Raw genomic sequence first — 27,249 nt, 5'->3', positions numbered from 1 at the left:
ACCCCCAAAGCATAATGTTTCCACCTCCATGTTTGACGGTGGGGATGGTGTTCTTGGGGTCATGGGCAGAATTCCTCCTCCTCCAAACTCGGCGAGTTGAGTTGATGCCAAAGAGCTCGATTTTGGTCTCATCTGACCACAACACTTTCACCCAGTTCTCCTCTGAATCATTCAGATGTTCATTGGCAAACTTCAGATGGGCATGCATATGTGCTTTCTTGAGCAGGGGGACCTTACGGGCACTGCAGGATTTCAGTCCTTCACGGCGTAATGTGTTACCAATTGTTTTCTTGGTGAATATGGTCCCAGCTGCCTTGAGATCATTGACAAGATCCTCCCGTGTAGTTCTGAGCTGATTCCTCACCGTTCTCATGATCATTGCAACTCCACGAGGTGAGATCTTGCATGGAGCCCCAGGCCGAGGAAGATTGACAGTTATTTTGTGTTTCTTCCATTTGCGAATAATCACACCAACTGTTGTCACCTTCTCACCAAGCTGCTTGGCGATGGTCTTGTAGCCCATTCCAGCCTTGTGTAGGTCTACAATCTTGTCCCTGACATCCTTGGAGAGCTCTTTGGTCTTGGCCATGGTGGAGAGTTTGGAATCTGATTGATTGATTGCTTCTGTGGACAGGTGTCTTTTATACAGGTAACAAGCTGAGTTTAGGAGCACTCCCTTTAAGAGTGTGCTCCTAATCTCAGCTCGTTACCTGTATAAAAGACACCTGGGAGCCCGAAATCTTTCTGATTGAGAGGGGGTCAAACATTTATTTCCCTCATTAAAATGCAAATCAATTTATAACATTTTTGACATGCGTTTTTCTGGATTTTTTTGTTGTTATTCTGTCTCTCACTGTTCAAATAAACCTACCATTAAAATTATAGACTGATCATTTCTTTGTCAGTGGGCAAATGTACAAAATCAGCAGGGGATCAAATACTTTTTTCCCTCACTGTACAGTTGTGTGCCTTTCCAAATCATGTCCAATCAATTGAATGTACCACAGGTGGACTCCAATCAAGTTGTAGAAACAGGAAGCACCTGAGCACAATTTAGAGTCTCATAGCAAAGGGTCTAAATACTTATGTAAATAAGGGATTTCAGTTGTTTTTATTTTATAAATATGAAAACATTCCTTAAAACCTGTTTTCACTTTGTCATTATGGGGTATTGTGTGTAGATTGATGAGGGAACATTTTTGTTTAATCAATTTTAGAATAAGGCTGTAACATAACAAAATGTGGAAAAAAGTCAAGGGGTCTAAATATTTTCTGAATGCACTGTATGTGGGTTTTCAGTCTAAATTCTCCTCACAATTCTCATATTCTATTCTGTTGTATTCTATTCTGTTGTAGCTTTCCTTTTTTATATTCAGTTCTTTCATTGTGTTAGCAGATGTTGATTCATTAAAACCTCTCATTCTCTGTTTATTCCACCCTCTTATCTCCCCACCTCCTCTCTCCAGTAGGGGGTAAGCCCTTCAGTCAGAACACCTCCCAACAGCAGGGGAGTGCTGTCTCCCAGATGCTGTCTCAGATGCAGGACTTACCCCCATGCAGTACAGTCCCAGAAGCAGGACCTACCCCCTGCAGTACAGTCCCAGATGCAGGACCTACCCCCTGCAGTACAGTCCCAGATGCAGGACCTACCCCCTGCAGTACAGTCCCAGATGCAGGACCTACCCCCTGCAGTACAGTCCCAGATGCAGGACCTACCCCCTGCAGTACAGTCCCAGATGCAGGACCTACCCCCTGCAGTACAGTCCCAGATGCAGGACCTACCCCCTGCAGTGCAGTCCCAGATGCAGGACCTACTCCCTGCAGTGCAGTCCCAGATGCAGGACCTACCCCCTGCAGTGCAGTCCCAGATGCAGGACCTACCCCCTGCAGTGCAGTCCCAGATGCAGGACCTACCCCCTGCAGTGCAGTCCCAGATGCAGGACCTACCCCCTGCAGTGCAGTCCCAGATGCAGGACCTAGCCCCTGCAGTGCAGTCCCAGATGCAGGACCTACCCCCTGCAGTGCAGTCCCAGATGCAGGACCTACCCCCTGCAGTACAGTCCCAGATGCAGGACCTACCCCCTGCAGTACAGTCCCAGATGCAGGACCTACCCCCTGCAGTACAGTCCCAGATGCAGGACCTACCCCCTGCAGTGCAGAAGGCCCTGTTCCTACACCAACAGCAGCAGCTACAGCAGGGCAGTGATCCACAAGGTTTTGAGGAACAAGGTGGCAAGACCCCCAAAAGTGAGTGTGAAGGTTTATTTAGACTTACAGCAAATTAAAGCAGTCTTGTACTCATCAGCAAACATGACCATTTAACTAGGGTACATATTTCACAGATGTTGCACAATATGCTTGGTAATATTTTACTTACACTTCTACTGTATAATCATCATGACATAACTTATACTGTATAATCATCATGACATAACTTATACCGTATTTTCCGCACTATAAGCCGCACTGGACTATAAGCCGCAGGTGTTTTAATGTTTAATTACCATATGTAAGGGTTCGTGCACAGAGGGGATTGTCGGGAAAGAGACAAACTGTCTCGCTCTCGTAATGTCTGTCTGTCTTGCTCTCGTTCTGTCTCTCGTTCTGTCTCTCGTACCACTCTCGGTTCCACTTTTACTTTTGCGCGCTACCTGTCTCACTCTTTTCCGGCCTCCAGCTTTTCCTGCTGGAGCCCGCCGCTTAAAGGTGGGGGGCGCGGACCGGTCATAGAGCCCATAGAGTTAAAGTTGGTGGACTGTAACCTGTAAAATCCATAGATTTAGGAGGTCTTCTAGTGGCCGTTAGCTGTAAAAATCCATAGATTAGCCGCACCGTTATATAAGCCGCAGGGTCGAAAAATGGGAAAAAAGGCTCGGCTTATAGTCCGAAAATTACGGTACTGTATAATCATCATGACATAACTTCTACTGTATAATCATCATGACATAACCTCTACTGTATAATCATCATGACATAACTTCTACTGTATAATCATCATGACATAACTTCTACTGTATAATCATCATGACATAACTTCTACTGTATAATCATCATGACATAACTTCTACTGGATAATCATCATGACATAACTTCTACTGTATAATCATCATGACATAACTTCTACTGTATAATCATCATGACATAACCTCTACTGTATAATCATCATGACATAACCTCTACTGTATAATCATCATGACATAACCTCTACTGTATAATCATCATGACATAACCTCTACTGTATAATCATCATGACATAACTTCTACTGTATAATCATCATGACATACCTTCTACTGTATAATCATCATGACATAACTTCTACTGTATAATCATCATGACATAACCTCTACTGTATAATCATCATGACATAACTTCTACTGTATAATCATCATGACATAACCTCTACTGTATAATCATCATGACATAACTTCCATGCCCTACACCTGTTTGAGATGACTACTAACTGGTAACTCCAGTGATGACGAGGATGGGGACCGTGTCACAGCCATCCTCAAGTGTCTGAAGAAACAGAATGAGAAGGACCAGCAGGGGCCACAGTCCACCAAACCACCCTCGGGCCCCAGGTAGCCCCTGGAGACCCTTGCCTCCAGAAGAAGCGGGCCCCACCCAGCGACCCCCGGATGAAGGCAGCAGACCCCCGCCAGAGACCCCCAGACAACATGAGGAAAGAGCCCAACTCCAGCGGGGACCCCAGACAGGCCCTGTACCCCAGGAAGGTACAGATATCTAGCCTACTGTTTAATGTCTGTTGTTTTTAAATTCTGTTTTTTTGTCTGTTACTTTCTATGTACATCGAGTTTGTATTCTGCTAAATCAATCTCCTCTAATATTATTATTATTATTATTAATTTTTACCACTTTTTTCTCCCCAATTTCGTGATATCCAATTGCGATCTTGTCTCATCGCTCAAACTCCCCAATGGGCTCAAGGGAGGCGAAAATCAAGTCATGCGTCCTCCGAACCTGACCCGCCAAACCGCACTTCTTAACACCCGCCTGCTTAACCCGTAAACCAGCCGCACCTATGTGTCGGAGGAAACACCGTTCAACTGAGGACGAAGTCAGCCTGCAGGCGCCCGGCCTGCCACAAGAAGTCGCTAGAGCGCGATGAGCCAAGTAAAGCCCCTCCGGCCAAACCCTCCCCTAACCCGGACGATGCTGGGCCAATTGTGCGCCACCCTATGAGACTCCCGGTCACGGCCGGTTGTGACACAGCCTGGGATCGAACCCGGGTCTGTACATTTTACATTTTAGTAATTTAGCAGACGCTCTTATCTAGAGCGACTTACAGTTAGTGAGTGCATACATTTTCATACTGTAGTGACGCTTCAAGCACTGCCTTAGACCGCTGCGCCACTCGGGAGATCAATCTCCTTGATGACATTAACGTTTTCTAATCTAATCTAATCTAAGGTGAGGCTCCAGGAGCCACACAGCTCCTTCAAACCACAACTCCTTCAGCTCCACCACCATCACCAGCAGCAGCAGCACAAGGCTTCAGCCAGGGAGGAGGATGGAGAGAGGGCTGCACTCATCCCGTTGGATCCCTGCCCAGGTATGGCCCTAATATTTTCAAGCCTGCTTTTATTTTGTTGTAGTTGTCATCTAGCCTATTATTTAATCATTTTTATATTTGTATTCATCACATAATTCCGAGTCCTGCTGACATCTGCCATATGAATGAAATGAAATGGAAAATAATAGAAAACGTTGTTGTCCATGAAATTAACTTGAACTTTGAACTTTTAGGGGTAACACTCCGGGAACCGTGCTGCCAGCTGCAGCAGTTCAGCCACATCCATGTGGACATCGTGTTACAGTGCCCGGCCTATGCCTCGACCGTGGTCTGGTCAGCTGAGGACCTCATCCCCTCACTGGTACCCAAACAGGAGCACTCCATAAATCTACCTCTACCGCCACTCATCGCCGACGCACAGATGAACCAAACCAACAATAGGACAAGGATGATATCCCCTGACCACACCTCCTCCAACACCACCACCCCTCCACGCATGGACCCTCGCCTGTTCGCTGTCCGTCTGAAGGAGGGTTTGGTGGGTGTGGGGGTAGGACTAGGCAGGCTCCCCTCCAGGACACTGGAGCCCAGGGGGTCAACAGAGAGGTTGTTGGATTCCAGGCAACACAAGGCCCTAGGTCAGGACCCCAGGATAGGTTGGTCAGGTACTCTGGACTCTAAGGTCCCTATCCTGAGGGAGACAGAGGGAGGAGGTGCTGAAGGAGACCCCAGGCTGCAGAGGAGCAGTGCCTCTTCTTCCTCTTCCTCCAAAACCACTACCTTAACATTATCGGCTCCATCTAAACCTGAGGCTGAGAAGCTGTGTCCGTACGCCCCAGGGCGTCTGTCCTCCTCTGGTGGAGGGTTAGAAAGCCCCACCACCTCCACCCTGCTAGGGGGCATCAGCCTCTATGATCCCAGAAACCAGGCACCGCAGCTGGGCCAGCGGGACGAGACAGAGCCCCCGAGTAAGACTGGGATCCTCAAACTACCAGCCATGAGAGAAAACAACACTAACACTCCACCTTCATCATCATCTTTGCTCTCGCCAACCCACCGGTCTGGAGGTCCATATCCACACAGGAGGACAGAGGGGGTACTGAGAGCACCATGGATGGGTCTGAGTCCAACAGTCCAAATCCTACCCTCTCCTCTGCTCCCACAGTGATGACGTCAGGGTCAGAGCCCCCCAGCTCCCCAGTCAAACCCTCCGCCCCCGCTGTCCACCACCTACCCATCCAAGCCCTAGCAGGCCTGATCAGGCCCCCCTACACAGACCCCAGACAGGCCAAACAGGTAGAGAAGGAGTCCAAGCATGAGGAGGAGAAGATGGAGGAGGAGGAAGCAAAGGAGCAGGAGACAGAAGATGATAGGCTGCTCAAAGAGGTATTCAAGACCTTTGACCCCACTGCTTCCCCCTTCAGTCAGTAAATACTCCTGTTATGAAATAGAGATCAACACACACACCTGTGTGTCTAAATATATTGACAACTTAGTTAAATATATTCTGTCTTTCCTTTTCTGCAGATTGATTGGAAACGTATACAAATTACGTATGTATAATTCTTATTGAATAGACTCACGTGTCACTAAATGTATTGTACTTGATAGAGAAAGTCACTGTCTGTCAGTCCAGGACGTTGTTATACAGTATAAGGCTACCAGTCGAGGCAGCGAGGACAGTTGACATGGACATGTTGGCTGTGCAGTGACGTGGTTTATGTACAGTATAATTATTTTGAGCATATAATGATATTGGTTTTCAAAGGGAGGATAGGGATAGTGTTAAGGTTTTAACTTTTATATAAAAATATGTAATATTATACTGTATTAAAATTGTTGTTTTATGAAACAGTATTTTCGGTCTATACCCTTTAATAAAAGTATATTTTTAAAAAACTACACGAGAATGAGGAATATAGTCGGACATACCAGAACACCAAGTACAACTATAATCTCAGTTATTTTTCCTTTTGATTTTATATTTCAATATTATTTATTATGTTTGAGATTAATTTTACTTTTTTTTATATGCTATTAGGTCACATTTTAAATGGTTTCTTTTGAATCATAAATGCAGTGCATTTAATGAATGGTGTAATGTGGGTTTTGTCATTTTGTTTTGTTTTATAATGTCAATGTGGTTGATCAAATTGTCTAAAATGCTCATCATGTTGAAATGCCTTTTTAATCAGTGTCTTAAATAAAAAATTATCCATAAATGACATCATCCTATATGTTGTGAGAGTTTATGCATAGCCTAAGGAAATGTATATACACAACTTATATTATTTTCAACATACAGATATCATGCAACATGTAATCTTCATGTATAGGAGGATATAAAGTGTATTCGGAAAGTATTCTGACCCCTTCCCTTTTCCCACATTTTGTTACGTTACAGCCTTATTCTAAAATATATTTTTTTTCTTCTCATTGATTTACACACAATACCCCATAATGACAAAGCGAAAACAGGTTTTTAGACATTTCTGCAAATGTATTAAAAATAAAAAACAGAAATACCTTATGTACATACATTTTCAGACACTTTGCTATGAGACTCGAAATTGAGCTCAGGTGCATCCTGTTTCCATTTATCATCCTTGAGATGTTTCTACAACTTGATTGAAGTCCACCTGTGGTAAATTCAATTGATTGGACATGATTTGGAAAGGCACACACCCGTCTATATCAGGTCCCACAGTTGACAGTGCATGTCAAAGCAAAAACCAAGCCATCAGGTCGAAGGAATTGTCCGTAGAGCTCCGAGACAGGATTGTATCGAGGCACAGATCTGGGGAAGGGTACCAAAAAATGTCTGCAGCATTTAAGGTGCCCAAGAACACAGTGGCCTCCATAATTCTTAAATGGAAGAAGTTTGGAACCACCAAGACTCTTCCTAGAGCTAGCCGCCCGGCCAAACTGAGCAATCGGGGAGGTGGCCAAGAACCCGATGGTCACTCTGACAGAGCTCCAGAGTTCCTCTGTGGAGATGGGAGAACCTTCCAGAAGGACAACCATCTCTGCAGCACTCCACCAATCAGGCCTTTATGGTAGAGTGGCCAGATGGAAGCCACTCCTCAGTAAAAGGCACATGACAGCCCGCTTGGAGTTTGCCAAAAGGCACCTAAAGGACTCTCAGACCATGAGAAACAAGATTCTCTGGTCTGATGAAACCAAGATTGAACTCTTTGGCCTGAACGCCAAGCGTCATGTCTGGAGGAAACCTGGCACCTTCCCTACGGTGAAGCACGGAGGTGGCAGCATCATGCTGTGGGGATGTTTTTCAGCGGCAGGGACTGGGAGACTATTCAGGATCGAGGGAAAGATTAACAGAGCAAAGTACAGAGAGATCCTTGACCTCAGACTGGGGTGAAGGTTCTCTTTCCAACAGGACAATGACCATAAGCACACAGCCAAGACAACGCAGGAGTGGCTTCGGGACAAGTCTCTGAATGTCCTTGAGTGGCCCAGCCAGAGCCTGGACTTGAACCTGATCGAACATTTCTGGAGAGACCTGAAAATAGCTGTGCAGCGACGCTCCCCATCCAACCTGACAGAGCTTGAGAGGATCTGCAGAGAAGAATGGGAGAAACTCCCCAAATACAGTTGTGCCAAGCTTGTAGCGTCTTACCCAAGAAGACTTGAGGCTGTAATCACTGCCAAAGGTGCTTCAACAAAGCACTGCGTAAAGGGTCTGAATTCTTATGTAAATGTGATATTAAAGTTTTTTTTCATATATACATTTGCAAACATTTCTAAAAAACAGTTTTTGCTTTGTCATTATGTGGTATAGTGTGTAGATTGATGAGGAAAAAAAACAATTTAATCAATTTTAGAATAAGGCTGTAACATAACAAAATGTGGGAAAAGTCAAGGTGTCTGAATACTTTCTGAATGCACTGTATGTAGTTAAAATATTTAAAGTATCAGCTATTTAATACTCACATATTGCCATCGCAGGTTAATATTTGGGCATTGCAGCACAGATACTGGCATTCTGTTCTGTGGTATTTATATTCTCTGAATTGGTTGTCTGCCAGGGGGCAATGTCTGGTTGGTAATCAACCCTCTTCAGAATAGAAAAAAAGAGTGGTCACAGTCATCCCTTCTTTGGAATCCCCTGGAGTTCCACACTGCAGACCAACTTTGATATATTTACATTTTAGTTATTTAGCAGACGCTCTTATCCAGAGCGACTTCCAATTAGTGAGTGCATAAATGTTTCATACTTGCCCCCCGTGGGAATCGAACCTACAACCCTTGCGTTGCAAGCGCCATGCTCTACCGTGATTTTCATTATAACAATCTCAAAGTACTACAGTGTGTGATTAAAATAATAAAAACAAGGGGGACTGTAGACAACACAGCTAAAAACTCTACCAAAAGACAGACAACGATGAACAAAGCTAAAAAAAAAAAACGTGTTCCTTCCTGGTATAGCCCATCCACCTTATAGATCTCTTAGACTATATAGCGAGCCCTTGGCCGACCATCTGTATCTGGATCTCCAGACTGAGTGATACAATGGGTCTCCACTACCAGCCTGGCTCAGCTCACTATGTCTGAGATCTAGAAGGACAGATGATTATTGATGGACCTCAGGTTAACCCGAGCACGAGGGTTGCGAATGTAGTTGAAACAGTCTTCAACGCTCTTTGTAGCGGCTTTGACGTTTTCAAAAAACGATTCTGCAGCAGTCTCATCTTTCTTGGGCCTCCTCGGACGTCTGTGGAATTCGGCTGCCGTATAAGCGATGTTTACACATTTTTGACAGTCTTTATTCACTTTGTTCAAGTGGTCGGATAGCACCCAGGAGCTGCCTTTGAAGTTCTGACCTGGCAAATTGGAGGACAACCGACAGGGACACAATGCTGAGGTCCTCATCTACCTGTAAGTATGCCTCAGTGAGAGTCTTTAACTTCTCCTGCAATTCCGTCCGTTGTTTCACTTTGTATGCACTTTTATTGTTTAAAGTAGTCAGTCTTGCTGCCTCTTTGATTCGCAGTGAGTTCTCAGACATGGCCGTCAACCTTTTCTGAGGGGTCAACTGTCTCGTCAACGGTTCCCTTGTTCCCATCCAGAGAATTTAGTAAAACTTAGACTGACATGCCCACAGAATACCAGGCCCCTCAAGTTGATATACCTGACCTGACATTGATGAGCTATTAAGTTCAGCTTGCTGTGCAAAACCGTAAAGCTCTCCTGACAGTCACTTGGTACCGTTATATCAGACGTCGTCAACAGCTGCACCACATTGGCACACAGACTCATAAATTCGCTGAGTTTCTGAGCAATGGCCATGTTCGACAGATGACCTTGAAACATTGAATAAGCGGCATGGTACCAGGTTCCAGCAGCTGGTAAGAGGACTTTCCTGACATTGTTGATGGGGTCAGAGAACATTGTACTGTGTTTGTAGAGACTGTCCATGCTCATGGCTGAGCTCATCGCAGTCTGCTGAGCTGTCTGGACTAACTGTGTCAGGGTCACTAACTCTGATCTGAAGATATCCAATGTCTGACTATTGACAGCGTCAACAATAGTTTAAGCTTATTTTGCGGCTTGGGCGTAACAGTTTGACAGCTCCAGAATCCCCATACAGGCTTTGCTGAGGACCCTTCACCTGAAACAGCTGGCCCCTTTAAATCATATTTGAAGTCTGTGTACCATCACAGGTTCTCCAAATTATTTTTCTGAGGGCTCAACTTTAGATTCAACTGGTGAATCTCTTTCTGAAACATCCAGAACAGGAGACTGAAGGCCAAGGTCTCTTACTCCCTGATCCAGAGCTGATCCTTGAGCCTGATTAGTTGGTTGGACTGAGGGTGAGATGTGCTAGCATGCATCCTCTCGCAGTGGACTGAGGAGGTGTGGATGTTGCTGTCCTTCCAGCCCTTCTCTTAACACTTTAAAGTGCTGGATCACCACAGAGGCGTGATCTGAAAAGCCAGAGTGTACATCCACATCTAGACTGGAACCAGTGTCTATGACAGATCTGACCACTTTGGCCTGTGACGCTTCAACCTGTTTCAACAGAACTAGGAGCCCATTGCGGTGGATGGGATTGTCACTCTTGTCTAAATGTCTTCTAACAGAGTGAATCACCTGTTTCGTGTGGTAGGTAAGGTTATAAGCATGCTCTCTGAACAGTTTGTGGTTCTGGGCTTTATATACCATGTCGCATTCACCCCAGTCGTTAGCCATCTCGTGAACTAACAAGCTAGTGAACTCGCTAACGTCGAGGACGTCACAAAGAGTGTCCTGCAGCTGACCGGTCTCCTCTTCCCCATCTCTGAAACAGATCGTGGAGTTTCTGCATAGCCTCAAAGCACTTCTCTATGTCTGAACCGTCGTTATCCAACTCCAGTGCGAGAGGTTCGATCCCAGCCTTCATCATCATGAGGCATGCCCTTGAGTTCTCCAAGTTCTGTAGACTCTTAGATTGATGAAACTTGCAACCTGGATCATCCTATCAGCCTGTGAGAGAAGGAGCAAGAGCTGCATAGAACTCTTCAACTGAATCACTCTCCAAGATTTGTCCAACCATATTCACCAGCTCTTCGAGGGGACTTGAAGCTGTAGTGGCACTGTCAAACGTCTGGATTCGCTGCATCGTTGAAGAACAGGGGAAGGGGAAAGGGGATACCTAGTCAGTTGCACAACTGAATGCATTCAACCGAATGTGTCTGAACTGCTCTGGTCCCCCCTGCCCCCTCTAGCTGGGTGAACTGCTCTGGACCTCCCTGTCCCCTCTAGCTGAGTGAACGCCTCTGGTCCTCCCTGTCCCCTCTAGCTGGGTGAACTGCTCTGGTCCTCCCCGTCCCCTCTAGCTGGGTGAACTGCTCTGGTCCCCCCTGCCCCCTCTAGCTGGGTGAACTGCTCTGGACCTCCCTGTCCCCTCTAGCTGAGTGAACGCCTCTGGTCCTCCCTGTCCCCTCTAGCTGGGTGAACTGCTCTGGTCCCTCCGGCCCCCTCTAGCTGGGTGAACTACTCTGGTCCCCCCTGCCCCCTCTAGCTGGGTGAACTGCTCTGGTCCCTCAGGCCCCCTCTAGCTGGGTGAACTGCTCTGGTCCTCCCTGCCCCCTCTAGCTGGGTGAACTGCTCTGGTCCTCCCTGTCCCCTCTAGCTGGGTGAACGCCTCTGGTCCCTCCGGCTCCCTCTAGCTGGGTGAACTGCTCTGGTCCTCCCTGTCCCCTCTAGCTGGGTGAACTGCTCTGGTCCCTCCGGCCCCCTCTAGCTGGGTGAACTGCTCTGGTCCCCCCTGCCCCCTCTAGCTGGGTGAACTGCTCTGGTCCCCCCTGCCCCCTCTAGCTGGGTGAACTGCTCTGGACCTCCCTGTCCCCTCTAGCTGGGTGAACTGCTCTGGTCCCTCCGGCTCCTCTAGCTGGGTGAACTGCTCTGGTCCCCCCTGCCCCCTCTAGCTGGGTGAACTGCTCTGGACCTCCCTGTCCCCTCTAGCTGAGTGAACGCCTCTGGTCCTCCCTGTCCCCTCTAGCTGGGTGAACTGCTCTTGTCCCCCTGCCCCCTCTAGCTGGGTGAACTGCTCTGGTCCCCCCTGCCCCCTCTAGCTGGGTGAACTGCTCTGGTCCCTCCGGCTCCTCTGCCACCTCACACAGCAGGACCAGGTGGGCTGCGATGTGGGCTACCACCTTCTCTACAGCAGCTGTCTTTATCAGACCAGCCTGGTCCAGGAGAGATGCCATACCAGGACACTGATCCACGACCCTGTCAAGGTACTGCCGGAGTGATGGTCAGGAGGTTAGTAATGTTATATGACGTTGGATTTACAAATGAGACAGATTGCCCATCATGTTGATTTGTTAATATTTGCAGCTGTTTAAAAAATAATAATAACTAGGTATCCTTATAAACAGCTTATAAACATATAATAACTAAATTGTAAGCAGACCTTCAAAGTAAGTATTTCATTTTCTTAACAAGTGAATAATGAAAGCATTCAGGTTCAGCTCTGCTAACTTGCATATTGTAGCAATACACATTTATTAAAATGGTGGCATTTTTTAAATACATTAAATTTTGAATTTACCTGTGAGGATGACAGCTATATCTGCAACTGTGTTGCAACATGTTGCTGTAGTCTGGTTGTCTCAACTCACATTAATTATTTACAGGTAACTGAGTTTAGAGCCATGTGCTTGATGTGCCAGTGTTTCATGGCAACCAGTATCAGCTGACGTTTCCCCCTTCTCATTTTGACTGTGTGAGAAAAGACTGCTACCGGTCTGCCACCAGAGGGTACCATACACCACAAAAAAGCAATCCGCTGCAACAATGTCAAATTGGGAGAACATTTCTTGATTAAAAAAAAGAGAAAAACCACAGTTTTAATCTCAAATTTATCAACAGATAAATATAAAGCTTGAACATGAGTTTAATCATCAAACATATAGACAGTAGTTTATCTAAAACAACATCCTAATTTGTGATAAAGGTGAAACAATATAGAAATAAAAAACTAAACCATCACAGTTAAAATACAACCCAAAATGTCGCGTTTACCTCTGCTAATATGAATAGATAACTTAAATCAGGTGCAGATGAGAAGGTGAATGTGTACAGTATTTGCCATGCCAGTGAAATGAATGGGTGACATTATAATATAAGGTGTATTTCTAACCAATCAACCAATCAGAGATCAATGCAGCATGATTGATAAAGACCTAATCCATCATAGTGAGCACAGTAAAGTGTCTTAGCCTTTTAGTTTCCAAAAGCTGTACATAATTTAGGGCTCTATTCAATCTACGGAAATTCAGCCTTACAGCTCTAAAGGCAATGTTCCCGCGTTATGGCCCGTTTATACTAGCAAGAGGCATCGCGCAGTGAAACATCGGAAGCCATTAACTTTCAATGGAAGGAAAGCGAGAGAAGAGGAGTGGGCGGGAGGACCGTTGAGTGATGGGAGCATGGTCAAGGGAGCTGAACAGTGTGGGACTAATGTTTGGTATTGCGAACTTTATTCAAATCCTCTGCGATATCGCAACACAATTGACCAATCGAAGCTCACCATAGCTTCCACTCCTACTGGATTGGCTGACAATGGCTGTAGATACGTACCACTACATAGCTTGCTTGCTAACTTGTTAGAACCCACATGAGGGTGGGGCTAACGTGGCTAAGCGAGTGACGCTTGTATGGTATAAATCCTCCGTTAGCTGAGACTGCATTCAAGGAAATTACCTTTACATTTCCATCGAGCAATCTGTAACGCTACGGCTTTACAGACTGAATAGAGCCCTAGTTAGAGCAACGCTATGAGACAATTCTTACCTAAATTCATCCCAAAGGCCCCTCTGAAGACCGTTTTTATATATGTCCACTTATCTTTTTATACCCAGCACATGCTTAATTTGGTGTTGCACATTCATAAACTCTTTCATAAGCGCACAACCTGTCAGTATAAAAACATATATAAGGTGTCTTCAGAAAGTATTCACACCCCTTGACTTTTTGTTGTGTTACAAAGTGAGATTAAAATTGATTGAATTGTCATTTTTTTGCCAACGATCTACACACAATAAACTGTCATGTCAAAAGCGGAAGAAAAATGATATATATATTTTTTTTACATGGAAAATAAAACACTAATATATCTTGATTAGATAAGTATTCAACCCTGTGAGTGAATAAATGTTACAATCACCGTCGGCAGCGATTACAGATGTGAATCTTTTTGGGTAAGTCTTGAAGAGCTTTGCACACCTGGATTGTACAATATTTGCCCATTATTCTTTAACAAATTATTCAAGCTCTGTCAAGTTGGTTGGTGATCATTGCTAGACAACCATTTTCAAGTCTTGCCATAGATTTTCAAGCTGATTTAGTCAAAACTCTAACTAGGCCACTCAGGAACATTCAATGTTGTCTTGGTAAGCAACTCCAGTGTATATTTGGCCTTGTGTCTTCGGTTATTGTCTTGCGGTCTGGTGGAAAGCAGACTGAACCAGGTTTTCCTCTAGGATTTTGCCTGTGCTTAGCTCTATTACGTTTATTTTTATCCAAAAAAAACTCCTTAGTCCTTGGCGAAGACAAGCATTCCCATAACATGATGCTGCCACCATCATGCTTGAAAATATGAGTGGTACTCAGTGATGTGTTGTGTTGGATTTGCCCCAAACATAACGCTTTGTATTCAGGACCCCAAAAATCATTTATTTGCCACATTCTTTGCAGTATTACTTTAGTGCCTTGTTGCAAACAGAATAGATGTTTTGGAATATTTTTATTCTGTACAAGCTTCCTTATTTCATTCCATCATGCAGGTTAGTATTGTGGAGTAACTACAATGTTGTTGATCCATCCTCAGTTTTCTCCTTTCATAGCCAATAAACTCTGTAACTGTTTTAAAATCACCATTGGCCTCATTGCAACTGAGTTAGGAAGGACGCCTGTATCTTTGTAGTGACTGGGTGTATTGATACACCATCCAAAGTGTAATTAATAACTTCACCATGCTCAAAGGGATATTCAGTATCTGTTTCTTTTATTTTTACCCATCTACCAATCGGTGCCCTTCTTTGCGAGTCATTGGAAAACCTCCCTGGTCTTTGTGGTTAAATCTGTGTTTGAAATTCCCTGCTTGACTGAGGGTCCTGACCGATAATTGTGTGGGGTACAGAGATGAGGTAGTCATTAAAAAATCATTTTAAACACTATTATTGCACACAGAGTGAACCCATGCAACTTGTGACTTGTTAAGCAAAATGTTTACTCCTGAACTTAATTAGGCTTGCCATACCAAAGGGCTGGAACGCTTATTGATGCAAGACATTTTAGCTTTTCATTTTTAATTAATTTGTAAAAATGTATAAAAACAAAATTCCACTGTGACATTATGGGGTATTGTGTGTAGATAAGTGACACAACATCTCAATTTAATCTATTTTAAATTCAGGCAACAAAATGTGGAAAAAATCAAGGGGTGTGAATACTTTCGGAAGGCACTGTATCTCACAGCCACACACATCTCACTTGTTCATCAAGTACATAATTCCATGTAAGGAAACGTTTGGATTAAATTGGGTTTACTCCTATTATCGGATAACACAGATCCACTCTTTGAGAAAGAGACATTGCGGTTTACAGGGTTATGGGTCTCTTACAACTGATTAATGGACCATTTCTCAAGGAGCTATACGCTTTAAAGGTGCAATCTGGGATCCTCTTCCATGGTCATTTAAAATTCTTATACCACCTATCCCTCAGCTGTATACCATTACCAAACCAACTGGTGGGGCTATAATATACCTGAAAAATGAATCCCAGATTGTAGCTTTCTCGATATATAACAGTATCACTCATCCCTCAGCTGTATACCAAAAAAATTTAAAATCCCAGATTGTAGCTTTAATGGTGGCATTCTAGACTGTTCAGTCAAATCAGTTCTTACTCCTTACATTCCAACATGTTGACTTCAAAACAAGTTGTTCCCATAAACCTTAAAGAGATAGTAGTCTATGCATGGTGGAGTAGAGTGAAGCACATTCCCTAACCTTGCTATTTATAGGGTATTAGTCAACCCTGTTTCTCTGCCATGGGGAGGGGCCTCTAGTAATGGGTGTAGGTAGGTATGCAATGCCCTGTGCCTCTAGTAATGGGTGTAGCTAGGTAGGTGTCGTTTACTCTGATCTCAGATATTCATCCTAGCCTGGATTCAAACTGAATTGTCCAGTTTCACTATTGTAAAACTATGGTAAACATGAACTGAAACAATAGTGAAATGGAACAATTTAGTTTGGATCCAGGCTAGGATCTGGCCATGAAGAGTAAACCATCTTATAAGGTTCAGTATTGCTCTAGCCTGGTCCCAGATCGGTTTGTATTGCTCTAGCCTGGTCCCAGATCTGTTTGTATTGCTATAGCCTGGTCCCAGATCTGTTTGTACTGTATAGCCAAATCCTATTTGGTCACTGTCATGTTTGGCATTATAATCGCCATATGATCCTTCATTGAGGATCTTAAAAACATGTTTACTGAAATTGAAAAACTTTTTGAAAGAGGCTATGCTTGTGATTGATCATATGGATACCTGAGCAATAGTTATTTGCGAAAACAGTTTTTGACACTTGATTCTCATAGAATAGCCTATATTGCACTTTTTCTTCACAACATTTCTAGTAGCTTCCACAGATTGGATGGATGTGGGTAAAACGACATATTTTAACTGACAACCAAACTGTTCTAACTAGCATCTAATGCATGGCCCTATGCCAATACATTATATTAATGTAACTACAATTTGTTACTACAGTTATTACTATGTAGTTACATAGGTATAGGGCAATTTAAAGGTACAATGTTAACTTTTCTACTCATCTCCTCCCCTAGTTCATATGATACGATACATTTTAAACATTTTGTTGGAAAATAACATGATTTGTGAAATGTTCCAGACTATCATCGCCCTTCTTCTCAGCTTAATTGCGACAAGTGGAATGTGTTTTTGAGCTTAAAATGATTGTTAGTATATCTATTTAAGCTATCTACCCATTCCTCCTCTATCCAATATCTCCTCTGCCTAATTCAGAGTACATTCAATACCTTCAGTCTGAAAACACCACACTTTGTGAAATGTGGTAAATGAAGTATAAATGAAATTCTCTAGCTACAGTTGATGATGTCAACGGGTTGATGATGTCATGGTCTTGATGATGTCAATGGGTTGCTGGGTAGTGGATGAGGTGTGTTTCCTCTTTACTGTATAAAGCGCTTTGAGGGTCTGGAAAAGGGCTACATATACTGTGCATTCCAAACGTATTTAGACCTACAAGCTTGGCACACCTGTATTTGGGGAGTTTCTCCCATTCTTCTCTGCAGATCCTCTCAAGCTCTGTCAGTAGGATGAGGAGTGACGCTGCACAGCTTTTTTCAGGTCACTCCAGAGATGTTCGATCAGGTTCAAGTCCGGGCTCCGGCTGGGCCACTCAAGGACATTTAGAGACTTGTCCCAAAGCCACTCCTGTGTTGTCTTGGCTGTGTGCTTAGGGTTGTTATTCTGTTGGAAGGTGAACCTTCGCCCCAGTCTGAGGTCTTGAGCAGGTTTTCATCAATAATCTCTCTGTACTTTGCTCCGTTCATCTTTCCCTCGATCCTGACTAGTCTCCCAGTCCCTGCCGCTGAATAACATCCCCACAGCATGATGCTGCCACCACCATGCTTCACCGTAGGGATGGTGCCAGGTTTCCTCCAGACATGACGCTTGGCATTCAGGCCAAAGTTCAATCTTGGTTTCATCAGACCAGAGAATCTTGTTTCTCATGGTCTGAGAGTCTTTAGGTGCCTTTTGGAAACTCCAAGCGGGCTGTCATGTGCCTTTTACTGAGGAGTAGCTTCCGTCTGGCCACTCCACCATAAAGGCCTGATTGGTGGAGTGCTGCAGAGATGTTTGTCCTTCTGGAAGGTTCTCCCATCTCCACAGAGGAACTCTAGAGCTCTGTCAGAGTGACCATCAGGTTCTTGGTCACCTCCCTGACCAAGGCCCTTCTCCCCCGATTGCTCGGTATTTCAGTTTTTAATTTTTAATAAATTTGAAAACATTTCTAAAAACCTGTTTTCGCTTTGTCATTATGGGGTATTATGATAATTTTTATGTACTTAATCCATTTTAGAAGAAGGCTGTAACGTAACAAAATGTGTAAAAAGTCAAGGGGTCTGATTACTTTCCGAATGCACTGTATAATCAATTAAAAACATCATAGAGCTCTTTTGCTTGGTTATCAGCATTTCTTCATGACAGTGACAACTTCGATGTGTGACAAAAATATATCTCTGTTTATGGTGAATGGAAGGTCTACACATTGAAATAGAATGTTGACTTGAATGGGAATGTCTGCTCCAGTAATTTTATTTCTATGGGCCTTCATAGGACTTGCTTTGGCTGGTTGCCCATATAAGAGAGGGAGATGTGTGAGATATTCGTGAGCAGGAAACAGTACAGAATTAAAAGATACAATCTTTCAAGTCCAGAAAATCCACGTCTCACAATACTGTATAATATACAAACTGACTCAACTCATATACATAAGAGAAGCTATCTTTGGCCTGGAAACTAAAGGAAATACTTGGAAACATAGCATCAACTCTTCTTATCAACTCGGACATCAGTGCTTTAAAGAAAAACATATATATATGCTTATATTAGACTTCAAAAACTAACTCGAACCAACCCTTTCTCAAAGCCCCAAATTAATACAATATGGCTTTAATATGTATACAAATAAAATGTCACTACTATTAAAACAGAGCCCTGAGGGTTTATGTTGTCCTGTCTGATAATATTTGCGTCATTGCCACATCCTGTCCAAGGACATCTATCTCCTTGGGTGTATTCAGGGGCGTGAGACACTCAGAACGTTGCAGATAGAAATTGAATGTTTAGAGCTAACGCATCATTTCTGTTCTACACAATATATTTATATCTGAACATTCTGGAACATTACAACCTCCTGAAAAGGCCCGTTCTTTCTTTAACAGTTCCATTCTGTTCATTTCCTTTGACAAGGAGTTACCTCCATAGATTGAATTGACAGGAAGTTACCTCTATAAGCTCCATAGGGACTAATTGAATTCTAATGCAAGTGTTGTATTCATTTGGCACCAAACGGAAGAAAACAGACAAACAGGAATGGAATCCTTGGGATTGTCCAATAAGAAACGCTAATTTCCAATTTCCGTTCCACTGAATTAGGGTCCTAATTAGGGTCCCAACCTCCACCTCAGATGTCTGTCTGTTAGTTTCCTCGATCCCCAGTCTCCCACCCACAAAAAAAAGTCAACCTCCGAAAAATCCGGAGAATATTTCTTTCTCTTCCACATATAGAAGATTGAAGGGCCCTTATTCCTGATTGGCTGTGGTGAAAGCCCCCAGCTCACTGGATCCTCCATTGACCCAATCCCCACACCCTGCGCTCTCATTGGTTCCTCTGTCTCTCAGTGGTTCTTTTCCACCCAATCCCAGCTCTCGTCACTGTCCTTCCTGTTCTTCTCGGCCTCGATGATCTCCTGGTAGCGCCGGCGGAAGAAACCCATCTGGGAGATTGGGAAGGAGAAAAGGAGGAGAGGAGGAGAGAAGAAAAACACTTGTTAGCTCCGGGTCAGTGGTGCAGGGGTTAAGGAGGTGGACCTACGGCCAGATGTTTGAACTGTTAAGATTGACAGTCCATTACCTCTGCTCATATGGGCCTCAACGGTCAACAGTCGCTTAAATCTCAGGTGCAATGGTTAGGGAGTGAGATGGACCTTTGACCCCTGTCAGTTGTTCTTAGGGTCAGTGGCTTCATATTGTTTGAATTTATTATATAGGACAGTGAAAGACTGAGGGTTTGCTAGCAGTGGGTCAGATTCGAACCCACACAACTGGTACATGTATTCCTGAGGCAGTGGCTTAGACCACTAGACCACTCCAGGCGACACAGTCAGTTGTTCTGAGGGCCAATGAGAAGGAGCAGTGGTCAGTGAGGTGGAACTACGGCCAGATGTTTGACCTGTTAAGATTTACTAGTCTCTATTATACTGGTTGCTATGCTGTCTTGTTGTTGTCATTGTTGTGTGGTTGCTATGCTGTCTTGTTGTTGTCATTGTTGTGTAGTTGCTATGCTGTCTTGTTGTTGTCATTGTTGTGTGGTTGGTATGCTGTCTTGTTGTTGTCATTGTTGTGTTGTTGCTATGCTGTCTTGTTGTTGTCATTGTTGTGTGGTTGCTATGCTGTCTTGTTGTTGTCATTGTTGTGCGGTTGCTATGCTGTCTTGTTGTTGTCATTGTTGTGTGGTCGCTATGCTGTCTTGTTGTTGTCATTGTTGTGTGGTTGCTATGCTGTCTTGTTGTTGTCATTGTTGTGTGGTTGCTATGCTGTCTTGTTGTTGTCATTGTTGTTTGGTTGCTATGCTGTCTTGTTGTTGTCATTGTTGTGTGGTTGGTATGCTGTCTTGTTGTTGTCATTGTTGGGTGGTTGCTATGCTTTCTTGTTGTTGTCATTGTTGGGTGGTTTGTATGCTGTCTTGTTGTTGTCATTGTTGTGTGGTTGCTATGCTGTCTTGTTGTTGTCATTGTTGCTCAAAGCCCCTCAGGGATAAATCACGTTTATTTTTTATTTTTATTGAATGTAATTTTAAAAGGAATGGGAAGAATACACTGGCTACACATGGCCTCTGTTCATACTATGTGCCTCAGTGGTCAACAGACCCAAGAATCTCATTAACCTTTTCCAGAAACATTGACCAGTTGAAAAGCAAAAGGAAAGATGATACCACAATAGGACCACCAACACCACCACGAGCACCTGTGGTGTTTTGGAATACCTGCAGCACTCCTGCTACATCTTTTACTTCAAAGAACACTGACCAGTCTTGAACTGGATTCTGCACTGCTTGACACTACACTGAGTGTACAAAACATTAGGAACACCTTATCTTTCCATGACATAGACTGACCAGGTCAATTCAGGTGAAAGCTATGACCCCTTATTGATGTCACTTGTTAAATCCACTTCAAATCAGTGTAGATGAAGGGGAGGAGACAGGTTAAAGAAGGATTTTAAAGCCTTGAGACAATTGAGACATGGATTGTGTATGTGTGCCATTAAGAGGGTGAATAGGCAAGACAAAATATTTAATGAAGTGCCTTTGAACAGGGTATGGTAGAAGGTGCCAGGAGCACCGGTTTGAGTGTGTCAAGAATTGCAACGCTGCCAGGTTTTTCACGCGCAACAGTTTCCCATTTGTATCAAGAATGGTCCACCACCCAAAGGACATCCAGCCAACTTGCCATAACTGTGGGAAGCATTGGAGTCAACATGGGCCAGCATCCCTGTGGAACGCTTTCAACACCTTGTAGAGTCCATGTCCCAACACATTTTGGGTGTTCTGAGGACAAAAGGGGGTGTAACTCAATAGTAGGAAGGTGTTCTTAATGTTTTGTACACTCAGTGTATAGCTTCTATAAGGAAAATATACAAATTCAGTAAACGTCAGATAGATAGACAGATATAAAAAGTAGACAAATGAACAGATAGACACATCAACCGATCCATGGTGTGTATCTAAACATAGAGACAACGCTACTGTGGAAAAACAGTAAGGGCCAGCTCAGCGAAAAGAAAACAAACAACGTTTCCCTTTCTCTCTCGCGGTGACTCATTTATCTCCATTTGACCGTTTATTGATTCAGACATGCTGTGTCCCAAATGGCACCCTATTCCCTATATAGTGCACTACTTCTGGCCACAGCCCTCTGGGTCCTGCTAGAAAGTAGTGCACTATCCATGGAATAGGGTGCCATTTGGGACACATTCCTCTGCTTTTTAGCAGCAAGTTCCTCAAAGAGGAAATAGTGGACATGTGCAGCTCTTGTAAGTGGGGTTTATTTTGGCAGAGTGCAAGGACTTGGAGAAAGGGAGGGGAGGGCTGGTGTTACACACAGTATATCCCAGGAGCAACATTCCAGGGTTTAGTCGTGCTATTCCCAGTGGGAAAACAGAAGGGGTCTGGTCTGTATAGAGAAGTAAAGGGGTCTGGTCTGTACAGAGAAGTAAAGGGGTCTGGTCTGTACAGAGAAGCAAAGGGGTCTGGTCTGTACAGAGAAGCAAATGGGTCTGGTCTGTATAGAGAAGTAAAGGGGTCTGGTCTGTATAGAGAAGTAAAGGGGTCTGTTCTGTGTAAAGGGGTCTGGTCTGTACAGAGAAACAAAGGGTTCTGGTCTGTACAGAGAAGCAAAGGGGTCTGGTCTGTACAGAGAAGCAAAAGGGTCTGGTCTGTACAGAGAAGCAAAGGGGTCTGGTCTGTATAGAGAAGTAAAGGGGTCTGGTCTGTATAGAGAAGTAACGAGGTCTGGTCTGTACAGAGAAGCAAAGGGATCTGGTCTGTACAGAGAAGCAAAGGGGTCTGGTCTGTACAGAGAAGCGAAGGGGTCTGGTCTGTATAGAGAAGTAAAGGGGTCTGGTCTGTATAGAGAAGTAAAGGGGTCTGGTCTGTACAGAGAAGCAAAGGGGTCTGGTCTGTACAGAGAAGTAAATGGGTCTGGTCTGTACAGAGAAGTAAAGGGGTCTGGTCTGTATAGAGAAGCAAAGGGGTCTGGTCTGTACAGAGAAGCAAAGGGGTCTGGTCTGTACAGAGAAGCAAAGGGGTCTGGTCTGTACAGAGAAGCAAAGGGGTCTGGTCTGTATAGAGAAGTAAAGGGGTCTGGTCTGTATAGAGAAGTAAAGGGGTCTGGTCTGTATAGAGAAGTAAAGGGGTCTGGTCTGTATAGAGAAGCAAAGGGATCTGGTCTGTATAGAGAAGCAAAGGGGTCTGGTCTGGACATCAGCTGGGGGCCATTTCCCCCCTGAGGTGTGTGTGGTATGGTGTGTGTGTGTGTGTGTGTGTGTGTGTGTGTGTGTGTGTGTGTGTGTGTGGAATGCATGGTCAGTGTAAATTCTAGTGAGGTCCGTGTTGTTCCTTGTATGGTTGATAAAGACTATCCAAGAGCACCTCCCCTATAACTGACTGACTGCATGCCACTCTAATCCAAGAGAAGCAGCACTTCACAACTGGACCGTGTGTGAACCAATCCCTGGGACCTGGAAAATGTAGCACTGACAAAGGCTTGATGGCTGAAACGTGTCCATTGTGACTGCTGATTATAAATCAATGTCATACTTTATTTGCGAGTGCTGACAGTCTTTTTCCTAAGAAATGTAGCACTGCCACAGACTAAACAATAGGCGCAGAGATGCTCAATACAAATTGCCCAATGTTGCTAGATGTTTACGAGTTCATGTGTTAGCTTGGGGCCAACATGTTTCTCTGACAATACGCCAAACGTCATTAGCCAATCGTGGTGTCATTACACATTACCACTACACAACCTACCGCAATTAAATACATTGGCATTAAGTGGTGAGGAAAGATAGAGATAGTTATGAGAGGAGAAATGTACCAAATGAGTAAATTACATGGTACAGTCCTTAAGATTTGATTACTTTGTGTAACAATTTTCGAAAAGTGTGATATCCCTATTGGTGTACTGGATAAGGTGCTGTCCTGGGTACAGAGACCAGAGTTCGAGGCTATAGTCTATACGAAAAGACATTGGGTATGTGTTTACCAGTTAGAGTAGAGGTGTTCTAGGCTATAGTCTAATGACCAGTTAGAGGGGAGGTGTTCTAGGCTATAGTCTAATGACCAGTTAGAGTAGAGGTGTTCTAGGCTATAGTCTAATGACCAGTTAGAGGGGAGGTGTTCTAGGCTATAGTCTAATGACCAGTTAGAGGAGAGGTGTTCTAGGCTATAGTCTAATGACCAGTTAGAGGAGAGGTGTTCTAGGCTATAGTCTAATGACCAGTTAGAGGGGAGGTGTTCTAGGCTATAGTCTAATGACCAGTTAGAGGGGAGGTGTTCTAGGCTATAGTCTACTGACCAGTTAGAGGAGAGGTGTTCTAGGCTATAGTCTACTGACCAGTTAGAGGAGAGGTGTTCTAGGCTATAGTCTAATGACCAGTTAGAGGGGAGGTGTTCTAGGCTATAGTCTACTGACCAGTTAGAGTAGAGGTGTTCTAGGCTATAGTCTAATGACCAGTTAGAGGGGAGGTGTTCTAGGCTATAGTCTACTGACCAGTTAGAGGGGAGGTGTTCTAGGCTATAGTCTAATGACCAGTTAGAGTAGAGGTGTTCTAGGCTATAGTCTAATGACCAGTTAGAGTAGAGGTGTTCTAGGCTATAGTCTAATGACCAGTTAGAGTAGAGGTGTTCTAGGCTATAGTCTACTGACCAGTTAGAGGGGAGGTGTTCTAGGCTATAGTCTAATGACCAGTTAGAGTAGAGGTGTTCTAGGCTATAGTCTAATGACCAGTTAGAGTAGAGGTGTTCTAGGCTATAGTCTAATGACCAGTTAGAGGGGAGGTGTTCTAGGCTATAGTCTAATGACCAGTTAGAGGGGAGGTGTTCTAGGCTATAGTCTACTGACAAGTTAGAGGAGAGGTGTTCTAGGCTATAGTCTACTGACCAGTTAGAGGAGAGGTGTTCTAGGCTATAGTCTAATGACCAGTTAGAGGGGAGGTGTTCTAGGCTATAGTCTAATGACCAGTTAGAGGAGAGGTGTTCTAGGCTATAGTCTAATGACCAGTTAGAGGGGAGGTGTTCTAGGCTATAGTCTACTGACCAGTTAGAGAGGTGTTCTAGGCTATAGTCTAATGACCAGTTAGAGGGGAGGTGTTCTAGGCTATAGTCTAATGACCAGTTAGAGGAGAGGTGTTCTAGGCTATAGTCTAATACCCAGTTAGAGAGGTGTTCTAGGCTATAGTCTACTGACCAGTTAGAGGAGAGGTGTTCTAGGCTATAGTCTAATGACCAGTTAGAGGGGAGGTGTTCTAGGCTATAGTCTAATACCCAGTTAGAGAGGTGTTCTAGGCTATAGTCTAATACCCAGTTAGAGGGGTGTTCTAGGCTATAGTCTAATACCCAGTTAGAGGGGAGGTGTTCTAGGGTATAGTCTAATGACCAGTTAGAGGAGAGGTGTTCTAGGCTATAGTCGAATGACCAGTTAGAGGGGAGGTGTTCTAGGCTATAGTCTAATGACCAGTTAGAGGGGAGGTGTTCTAGGCTATAGTCTAATGACCAGTTAGAGAGGAGGTGTTCTAGGCTATAGTCTAATACCCAGTTAGAGAGGTGTTCTAGGCTATAGTCTAATGACCAGTTAGAGGGGAGGTGTTCTAGGCTATAGTCTAATGACCAGTTAGAGGGGAGGTGTTCTAGGCTATAGTCTAATACCCAGTTAGAGAGGTGTTCTAGGCTATAGTCTAATGACCAGTTAGAGGAGAGGTGTTCTAGGCTATAGTCTAATGACCAGTTAGAGGAGAGGTGTTCTAGGCTATAGTCTACTGACCAGTTAGAGGGGAGGTGTTCTAGGCTATAGTCTAATGACCAGTTAGAGAGGAGGTGTTCTAGGCTATAGTCTAATGACCAGTTAGAGGAGAGGTGTTCTAGGCTATAGTCTAATGACCAGTTAGAGGAGAGGTGTTCTAGGCTATAGTCTAATGACCAGTTAGAGGGGAGGTGTTCTAGGCTATAGTCTAATGACCAGTTAGAGGGGAGGTGTTCTAGGCTATAGTCTACTGACCAGTTAGAGGGGAGGTGTTCTAGGCTATAGTCTAATACCCAGTTAGAGAGGTGTTCTAGGCTATAGTCTACTGACCAGTTAGAGTAGAGGTGTTCTAGGCTATAGTCTAATGACCAGTTAGAGGGGAGGTGTTCTAGGCTATAGTCTAATGACCAGTTAGAGGAGAGGTGTTCTAGGCTATAGTCTAATGACCAGTTAGAGGGGAGGTGTTCTAGGCTATAGTCTAATGACCAGTTAGAGGGGAGGTGTTCTAGGCTATAGTCTAATGACCAGTTAGAGTAGAGGTGTTCTAGGCTATAGTCTAATGACCAGTTAGAGGGGAGGTGTTCTAGGCTATAGTCTAATGACCAGTTAGAGGAGAGGTGTTCTAGGCTATAGTCTAATACCCAGTTAGAGAGGTGTTCTAGGCTATAGTCTACTGACCAGTTAGAGGGGAGGTGTTCTAGGCTATAGTCTAATGACCAGTTAGAGGGGAGGTGTTCTAGGCTATAGTCTAATGACCAGTTAGAGGAGAGGTGTTCTAGGCCATAGTCTAATGACCAGTTAGAGGAGAGGTGTTCTAGGCTATAGTCTACTGACCAGTTAGAGGGGAGGTGTTCTAGGCTATAGTCTACTGACCAGTTAGAGGGGAGGTGTTCTAGGCTATAGTCTAATGACCAGTTAGAGGAGAGGTGTTCTAGGCCATAGTCTAATGACCAGTTAGAGGAGAGGTGTTCTAGGCTATAGTCTACTGACCAGTTAGAGGAGAGGTGTTCTAGGCTATAGTCTTTTGACCAGTTAGAGTAGAGGTGTTCTAGGCTATAATCTAATGACCAGAGTAGAGGTGTTCTAGGCTATAGTCTAATGACCAGTTAGAGGGGAGGTGTTCTAGGCTATAGTCTAATGACCAGATAGAGGGGAGGTGTTCTAGGCTATAGTCTAATGACCAGTTAGAGGGGAGGTGTTCTAGGCTATAGTCTAATGACCAGTTAGAGGGGAGGTGTTCTAGGCTATAGTCTAATGACCAGTTAGAGGGGAGGTGTTCTAGGCTATAGTCTAATACCCAGTTAGAGAGGTGTTCTAGGCTATAGTCTAATACCCAGTTAGAGAGGTGTTCTAGGCTATAGTCTAATACCCAGTTAGAGAGGTGTTCTAGGCTATAGTCTAATACCCAGTTAGAGTAGAGGTGTTCTAGGCTATAGTCTAATGACCAGTTAGAGAGGTGTTCTAGGCTATAGTCTAATACCCAGTTAGAGAGGTGTTCTAGGCTATAGTCTAATGACCAGTTAGAGGAGAGGTGTTCTAGGCTATAGTCTAATGACCAGTTAGAGGGGAGGTGTTCTAGCCTATAGTCTACTGACCAGTTAGAGGAGAGGTGTTCTAGGCTATAGTCTAATGACCAGTTAGAGGGGAGGTGTTCTAGGCTATAGTCTACTGACCAGTTAGAGGAGAGGTGTTCTAGGCTATAGTCTAATGACCAGTTAGAGAGGTGTTCTAGGCTATAGTCTAATACCCAGTTAGAGAGGTGTTCTAGGCTATAGTCTAATACCCAGTTAGAGAGGTGTTCTAGGCTATAGTCTAATGACCAGTTAGAGTAGAGGTGTTCTAGGCTATAGTCTAA

The 27,249-nt window shown here is 44.2% G+C and overlaps 1 protein-coding gene and 1 pseudogene across 2 annotated transcripts in view; one reads left to right on the top strand and one right to left on the bottom strand.

Moving 5' to 3' along the window:
* The window catches only part of LOC311119548, a 37,532-nt pseudogene extending 31,566 nt beyond the window's left edge, over positions 1-5,966 (top strand). Inside the window, exons 17-21 of the transcript in view lie at positions 1,467-1,559; positions 2,155-2,251; positions 3,475-3,735; positions 4,433-4,574; positions 4,769-5,966. The product of the transcript in view is annotated as an uncharacterized misc_RNA (transcript). The remainder of the gene's footprint in view (positions 1-1,466; positions 1,560-2,154; positions 2,252-3,474; positions 3,736-4,432; positions 4,575-4,768) is intronic.
* A 12,356-nt stretch (positions 5,967-18,322) lies between these two features.
* The window catches only part of itga9 (integrin, alpha 9), a gene marked incomplete at its 5' end in the record, with an annotated part of 212,985 nt that continues 204,058 nt past the window's right edge, over positions 18,323-27,249 (bottom strand). Inside the window, one exon of the mRNA XM_084165747.1 lies at positions 18,323-19,589. Coding sequence (XP_084021873.1) covers positions 19,491-19,589 — 99 coding nt within the window. The 3' untranslated portion in view covers positions 18,323-19,490. The remainder of the gene's footprint in view (positions 19,590-27,249) is intronic.

The sequence above is a fragment of the Coregonus lavaretus genome (genome assembly GCF_964263955.1).
Source record: "Coregonus lavaretus genome assembly, chromosome: 1".
Taxonomy (NCBI): domain Eukaryota; kingdom Metazoa; phylum Chordata; class Actinopteri; order Salmoniformes; family Salmonidae; genus Coregonus; species Coregonus lavaretus.
This window is presented reverse-complemented; position numbering and strand designations above follow the sequence as displayed.